Source organism: Humulus lupulus, chromosome 3, assembly GCF_963169125.1.
Source record: "Humulus lupulus chromosome 3, drHumLupu1.1, whole genome shotgun sequence".
Lineage (NCBI taxonomy): Eukaryota > Viridiplantae > Streptophyta > Magnoliopsida > Rosales > Cannabaceae > Humulus > Humulus lupulus.
Genome location: NC_084795.1, coordinates 189,000,455 through 189,008,303, shown reverse-complemented (window position 1 = coordinate 189,008,303; position 7,849 = coordinate 189,000,455). Strand labels below are relative to the sequence as shown.

The 7,849-nt window shown below is 38.5% G+C and overlaps 2 protein-coding genes and 1 non-coding gene across 3 annotated transcripts; 1 reads left to right on the top strand and 2 right to left on the bottom strand.

Moving 5' to 3' along the window:
* Positions 1-1,187: 1,187 nt before the first annotated feature.
* Positions 1,188-3,745, bottom strand: LOC133825277 (uncharacterized). The gene is made up of 3 exons (XM_062258242.1): positions 3,514-3,745; positions 2,813-3,411; positions 1,188-1,208 (listed from the first exon to the last, which is right to left on the bottom strand). Exons 1-3 carry the CDS (start codon positions 3,743-3,745, stop codon positions 1,188-1,190), a joined length of 852 nt encoding a protein of 283 aa, XP_062114226.1.
* Positions 3,746-6,004: 2,259 nt separating this feature from the next.
* LOC133825276 (uncharacterized) lies at positions 6,005-7,039 on the bottom strand. The gene has a single exon (XM_062258241.1). The coding sequence runs from the start codon at positions 7,037-7,039 to the stop codon at positions 6,005-6,007; it is 1,035 nt and encodes a 344-aa protein (XP_062114225.1).
* Positions 7,040-7,526: 487 nt separating this feature from the next.
* On the top strand, positions 7,527-7,633 carry LOC133828312 (small nucleolar RNA R71). The gene has a single exon (XR_009890939.1). It is a non-coding gene; the product is annotated as a small nucleolar RNA R71 (small nucleolar RNA).
* Positions 7,634-7,849: the final 216 nt, after the last annotated feature.

Sequence of the window (7,849 nt, the reverse complement as noted above, 5' to 3'; positions counted from 1 at the left end):
TCCCTTGCCCTTACCTACACCATAGAGCACCCGTGAGCCGAAGCTCAGCAAGAAAACTCCACATAAAGCATATAATACATACATGACAATTCACAGTACATAACAAAACAACCACCAAACTAAGCACATAGCGGCCAACGCCGTCCCAGGCGCTATACCAGGCCCTAGGTTTGTGGTCTTTACCGAGAGGGTGACTGGGGCACCCTAGGAGTGTTTCACCCCTACACCTTGCACTCCGCGTGCTCAACACCGATCCTGGCCCCTTGCCATTTTCGACTCTTTGCCGTTCTCAGTCCCTTAGTCGTTCCCAGCCTTCGCCGTTCCCTGCCTTCGCCGTTCCCGGCCTTCGCCGTTCACTCACACACATGCGTCACATAGCATAACTTTGACAGATATATAAACACATAATAAATATAAACAACAGGGCGACGCCCCACAATTCAAACAATAGGGCCATGCCTTACAATACAAATAGTAGGGCCACGCCCTGCTCTACGGTACAAAAATTTTCTTACCTTTAATCTGAGTGCTAGTAGTCAGGCAAGCAATCACAACTTCCAAGAACGATCCTCTCCTGAGTCCCAATAGTAACCTAGTCACACACCACAAGTAACATTCTCATTACTACCCGATTTTATAATTGATCCCCGGAACCAATCTTGTGCTCTCGGGACCTCCCATTTTCCCACACGGGGTGGTGAAATCATCCCCCAAGCCCCCTGAGCCTATGCCCTAAAACCACAAATTTAAGGGCCTTGAAAATGGCCTAGTGCCACGACTTAGCCATACAGGCGCCACGACACCCAGCCAAGGCCCCCTGCCCTGGATCCTCCTGGCGCCGTGGCCTGGAAGAACAGCGCCGCGACACTCCTACGTGAACCCAGAAAACTGTGTTTTCCCCCCATTTTTCCCTGAGCCTAAACTCACCCAAGCCATGCCCCAAGTGTACCCAAGTCTCAAAGGGTCCCAAAACTCCAAATAACACCACATACACAACATATATGCATTAAAACAAAATCCAAACGCACACCTAAACTCAATTTCAATCAATGGTTTAAGATTCTTCAAAAACTTAAATGAAACCAGAAACTTTTCAAAACTTGATGGAATCCTTTCCTTTGGAACAGATTTTTGACCCTAGGCTGCCTCCAATGCCACTCCAAGCTTTAATACTCAAACTCCCGAGCTCAAGTTCCCCAAAACTTCATCTGAAAACCCAAATTCAGAAATCAAAAATCATATTCCTCAAGAACAACATAAAAGAACTAAATCACATAAATGAAATCCTTACCTCCTCTTAAATTTCGAGATTTCTATGTGTGAATGGCTGCTACTCCCTATCCACAACTTGAACTTCACTTCCAATTCCTCAAAACCCAGAATCCTAAAGCTTGCTGTTGGTTTTTCTCCTTCTAGAGCCCCTAAGAACCAAATGAGTATCAATGGGAGAGTGTTAAACGATTATGGCTTTCCCTCAGCCAAAGGTTATCTAATTATTGCACAAAAGACCATTCTACCCTTCCCTATAACTTACTTCTAGGCTAACCCACAAGGGTATCTAGGTCCTTTCACCCTTTTGGAAAAATTCCACCTTTAACTTAGTATTTCAGTAACACCACCAATTCTAAGGTTACTTGTAGTTACCAATCTCTCAACTAAACACTAATTCTGTGACTCTCTGCTAACACCGCGGGACAGAATCTCCTCATGCCGGAAACACCGCACAAAGCGCAAAATCACACCCTCAACAGGTTCAAATTACAAATATGCCCCTAATAGCCAAATGGGGCCCACATGCATATTTAATTCACCTAAACATGCATTTTTAATCACATAATCATTAAATTCACATATTAACATAATTAAATCAATTATTGCCCTCCCGTCACACTAATCAAGGCCCTAAGCCTTATTAGAAAATTTGGGATGCTACAATCCATAACTCGTGGTAACCCATAATATGCATTAATCACCGACGGAGAAAAATTCAAAATTTGACGCTTTACCATCACAGAACTATTCTCTCTTCGTTGGGTGCCATTAGCATAAAATTCTTAAACACTTGATATGCATTAAAGAACCACACACCTCCAAGACCTATATAGAGATTAAATCTTCTCCAAAAGTACTTATCATCACACAAAACAGTCCAAACTTCCAATTATCATCAAAATAAAACAAAGAATCCAACCAAATGAAGATAAATAACCTTTCTTCATCTCCACTTTTTCATTGAGAAAAACTTGAGAAATATAGTGTAGAGTAATAAATGATAGAGATAAAGCAAGGAAATATTAATGTGAGGAGAATGAATCATACAAAATGAGAAGTATGAGGAAGATGATGATTAATAAAAATGGTGGTGATAGAGCTAAAAGAAGAAAAAAAAGATGGATTGTGGGAATGGGAAAGAAGGCAAGAAAAGGAAAAGAAGTAAAAGTAATTAAGTAAAAAAATGAAAGAAAAAAAACCACCTAACTTAAAAAAATGTGACTCTTGTGCTGGTTTTTTTTATTATTTTAAATTAATTTTTTTTACAGAAGGGGCGATGTGTCACCACTCACCAGACTCTCTGTTTTGTGGCCCAAAAATGTTCAAAAATTCCACTTGTGGCGATGCATCGCCACTAGGCAGGCGATACATCGCCTGATCAAATTTTATTTTATTTTTTAAAAAATAACACTTAAAAAAATTAATATTAACCCTAAACTAAATTACTAATAAAATTTATGAAAAATAAATAAAATACATCAAAAATATGGGTTGCCTCCCATATAGCGCTTAATTTAAAGTCTTTAGGTAGACTTTGTACCTCAATACCAAACGACTCATCAACGGGCTTAATGCTGGCCATTTTCTCTACTTCTGCTCCAAAATAATGCTTCAACCATTGGCCATTTACTTTGAACGCAAGTTCATCACCTCTTTGAATCTCAAAAGCTCCAAATGGAAAGACTTGAATAACTGTGAACGGTCCCGACCAATGAGACTTTAATTTACTGGGAAAGAGTTTAATACGATAATTGAATAAAATAACCTTTTCTCCCGGTACAAACTCCCTTCGAAGAATTTGTTTATCATGCCAATTTTTCATTCGCTCCTTATAAATCCGTGCATTTTCATAAGCTTCATGACAAATTTCTTCTAACTCATTAAGTTGGAGAAGTCTTTTCTCTCCCGAAGCTTTCAAATCAAAATTCAGCCTTTTAATGGCCCATTGTGCACGATGCTCAAGCTCAAATGGTAGATGACAAGCCTTTCCAAACACAATCCGATAAGGAGAAATGTCGATAAGTGTCTTGAAAGCTGTCCTATATTCCCATAAAGCATCATCAAGCTTATTAGACCAATCCTTTCTATTAGATTGCACCGTTTTCTCCAAGATAAGCTTGATTTCCCGATTAGATATCTCTGCTTGACCATTAGATTATGGATAATAAGCTAGGGCCATCTTATGTCTTACTCCGTACTTTGTCATAAGAGCATCAAAAACCTTATTAGCAAAATGGGTACCTTCATCACTAAGTATTGCTCTCGTTATACCAAATCTAGAAAAAATATTCTTTTGAATAAATTTGACTGCAACCCGAGAATCATTTGTAGTTGTTGCAGCAGCTTCTACCCATTTACTTACATAGTCCACCGCTAAGAGAATGTATAGATTACCAAGCGAAGGTGGGAATGGTCCCATGAAATCAGTACCCCACACATCAAAGATCTCCACTTCTAGAGATGTTTCCCACATGTTGACATCGATCATAACTCTTCACATATGCATAACAATCTCGGTGTAAAGTAGGCCAATAAAACCCAATATCAAGGACCTTTGCAGCAGTCCTTACAACTCCAAAATGGCCACCCACAGGAGAAGAATGGAAATGGAATAGAATCTCACTTACTTCCTCTTTCGGTACACATCTTCTTATAACAAGATTCGCACAATGCTTGAAGATAATTAGATCATCCCAAATATATTGCTTCACATCATGAAAAAAGTTCTTCTTTTGTTGAGAGGATAGACCCCCTGGCAAAACCTTGCATGCTAAATAGTTGACAAAATCAGCATACTAAGGGATTTTAGTTACCACCGAAAATAATTTCTCTTCCAGAAAAGCTTCCAAAATTGATGAACTGTCATCTCCACTATTTACCCCCTCAAGACGAGATAAATGATCAGCCACTACATTCTCACTTCCTCACTTATCTAGGATCTCCAAATCAAATTTTTGGAGAAATAGAACCCATCTAATCAAGCAAGGTTTAACATCCTTTTTCTCAAATAAGTACCGAATAGTTTCATGATCGGTATAGATTATCACGTTAGATCCAATTAAATAAGGATGAAACTTGTCAGAAGAATAAACCACCGCTAACATCTCCTTCTTGGTAGTTGTATAATTCTCTTGAGCTTCATTCAAAGTACGACTAGAGTAATAAATAGCTCTAAAAATATTGTCTCTTCGCTGCCCAAGAATTGATCCAATAGCAAAGTCACTTGCATCACACATTATCTCAAATGGCTCACTCCAATCGTGCACAATAAGAACGGGTGCTGCAATAAGTTTCTCTTTAAGGACATTAACAGCTTTCAAACATGACTCATCAAAAAGAAAAGGCTCATCATTCTCTAATAACTTGCATAATGGCTTAGTAACTTTAGAGAAGTCTTTAATAAATCTCCTATAGAAATCGACATGGCTTAAAAAACTTCGACTCCCCTTCACATTAGTTGGTGGTGGTAAGTTCTCAATAGTGGAAATTTTTTGCTTTATCCACCTCCAAACCCAAAGAAGAAACTCTATGCCTAAGTACAATCCCCTCCTTAACCAAGAAATGGAATTTCTCCCAATTAAGAACAAGATTGGTCTCCAAACATCTTTTGAGAACAATCCCAAGGTAGCACAAACAAGAGTCAAATGAGGAACCAAAAACTGAAAAATCATCCATAAATACCTCCATTATATTCTCCACTAAGTCAGCAAAAATGGCCATCATACACCTTTGAAAAGTGGCTGGTGCATTACACAAGCCAAATGGCATCCTATGAAAGGCGAACATACCATATGGACAAGTAAAGGTGGTCTTCTCTTGGTCCTTCGGAAAAATAAAAATTTGGTTATATCCCGAATAATTATCTAGAAAAAAATAGAAATCATGACTCGCCAAGCGATCTAACATTTGGTCAATGAAAGGCAAGGGAAAATTATCCTTCTGAGTTGCCTTATTAAGCTTCCTATAATCAATACACACTCTCCACTCCATCACAGTACGAGTTGGAATTAACTCATTCTTTTCATTCATTACAACCGTCATTTCTCCTTTCTTCGGTACCACTTGAACCGGACTCACCCATGAACTATCAGAAATGGCATAAATAATTCCAGCAATCAAAAGCTTCAAGACTTTTGATCTCACAATCTCTTTCATAGGTGGATTAAGTCATCGTTGATGTTCAATAGAAGGTTTATAGGAGTCCTCCATAAGAATCTTATGCATACAAATATTTGGACTATTGCCTTTAATATCTAAAATTGACCAAGCAAAGGCGAATGAATACCTCTTTAAGGTTTCTAACAACTTCCTTTCATCTTCTTCATTCAATGATGCTGAAATTATTATGGGTTTGGTAGATCCATCTCCCAAAAATGCATACTGAAGATGAGTGGGTAATTGCTTAAAAAAAAAGCCCATCACTAGTAGTATTCTTTTTCTCCAAGCTATTATCAAGAGTTGGAGCCTTATAGATATCTTCCTTCTTAGACACCTCCTTTTCTACTGGTAATGCTTCTAAAGCAAAGACATTATCAAGCACCTCTATATCATTCATTACCAAATCCACTCCAAGGCCCTCTTTAGAAATCAGTGCAATCAAACATAATTCCAAAGGATCATTATGAAACATGGTCTTGAAAAAGTCTCTTAAGCATGGAGTAACTACATCCACTCTCTTACAATCCACTTGCTTCTTGGAAAACTTCATAGCATTACTAATTTTGAACTTTACTTATTTTCCATTCACCCTTATAGTCAAGTTACCATCATGTACATCATTTAAAGCTTTCCCGGTTGCTAGGAAAGGTCTTCCCAAGATTATCAAAATTTCTTGGTCTTCCTCCATGTCAAGCACAACAAAATCAACCAGAAAAATGAATCTATCAATCTTCACTAGAACATCTTCAATGATACCTCTAGGATACGTCAAAGAACGATCCGCCAATTGTAAGGAAATAGTAGTTGGTGTGACCTCTCCAAGATTGAGTTTCCGAAAGATAGAGAGAGGCATTAGATTGATACTAGCACCCAAATCACACAAGGCCTTCTCAATATGTAGTTCACCAATAACACATGGAATTGTAAAACTTTCTGGATCTTTCAACTTTTCTAGTAATTGTCTCTTGATAATGGCACTACATTCTTCTGTTAGCTTCACTATTTCAGAGCCCTCTAACTTACGCTTCTTAGAAATCACCTCCTTCATAAACTTAGCGTAGTTTGTCATTTGTTTAAGGGCATCTAAAAAAGGAATGTTATAATGTATTTTCTTGAAAATATTCAAGAACTTTGCAAATTGTTTATCAATCGCTTTCTTGTGAAATCTTTGAGGAAATGGTAACGAAGTAGTAATCTTGGGTGGGTTATCCGGAAAAGTAATTGAACCCGGATTAACAAGCAATGGCTCTTTCTTCGGAATCCCATTCTTTTGCTTGTCTTCTTCTTTCTCACCATTCATTGGGATCTCATCAACCTTTTTCTTCTCAACTGTAGGAGCGTCCAATTCTTTTCCACTCCTCAATGTAATTGCATTACACTCTTTTGGATTCTTCTCCGTATCACTTGGAAAAGATCTAGACAGTTGGGTCTTCATAGTATTGGTCAGTTGACCCACTTGTGTTTTCAATGTCTTCATTGTTGCTCCCATATTAGTACAATGTGTTTCACTATTATTGAGATGAGTGTCATGTTGATCTAGCCTTGCCTTGGAGTTCACTATGTAATTCTTCAGTAACTCTTCAAGTGATTGTGAAGGCTTCTCCCCCATTTGTCTAGGTGGCTCTTCAGGTGGTCGGAGAACGTTTCTATTGTTGGCATAGGAAAATTTTTCATGATTGCGAAGGACGGGATGGTAGTATGTGGGCAAGTTGTTGTTGGGCCTAAAGTTGTAGTTCCGATTAACATATTGGCATTGTTCATCTACCAACCCATTCGAACTAGAAGCTTGTGCCACATTTACTATTTCTTGACTTGTTGCTGCTTTTTTTTTCAGTGATACCCTTAATCTAATTAGTCAAAGTAGACATCTACGCCCTTAGTGATGTTATTTGACTACTTCAACAACCCCAGCTGCCTTCTTAACCGTCGATCTCTCACTCTGCCATTGAAAACTATTCATGGCCATATCCTCAAACAAGATTAGTGGTTCCACCGGTATCTTTGATAAAATGGTTCCGCCAGATGCGGCATCAATATGTGATCTCGTTGGACCATTGAGCCCATTGTAGATTAGTTGAACCTGAAGCCAATCCTCTATGCCATGTTGAAGACATCTTCGGAGTATCTCCTTAAATCTATCCCATGCCTCATACAATTGTTCGGACTCCATCTGTATAAATTGAGTAATCTCAGCCCTTAGTTGTGCGTTTTAGATGGCGGGAAAATTTTGGTGAGGAATTTCTGTGCCATATCCTCCCAAGTAGTCACAATTCCTGGAGGTATAGATTGAAACCAAGCTCGAGCTCTATCTCTCAACAAAAATGAAAATAGCTTCAATCATATAGAATCTACCGTGACCCCATTGATCTTGATCGTGTCACAATTTTCCAAGAAAGTTTCCAAGTGAATAATGGGGTCT

What these genes read in the sequence shown, in the direction of transcription:
- LOC133825277 (XM_062258242.1), bottom strand. Translation starts at nt 3,745, where the DNA reads ATGTGGGAAACATCTCTAGAAGTGGAGATCTTTGATGTGTGGGGTACT. An exon ending in AGCAATACTTAGTGATGAAG is followed by an intron (nt 3,412 to 3,513) that starts GTACCCATTTTG and finishes ATGGTCAAGCAG; the next exon opens with AGATATCTAATCGGGAAATC. An exon ending in ATGAGTCGTTTGGTATTGAG is followed by an intron (nt 1,209 to 2,812) that starts GTACAAAGTCTA and finishes TTGGGTTTTCAG; the next exon opens with ATGAAGTTTTGGGGAACTTG.
- LOC133825276 (XM_062258241.1), bottom strand. Translation starts at nt 7,039, where the DNA reads ATGGGGGAGAAGCCTTCACAATCACTTGAAGAGTTACTGAAGAATTAC.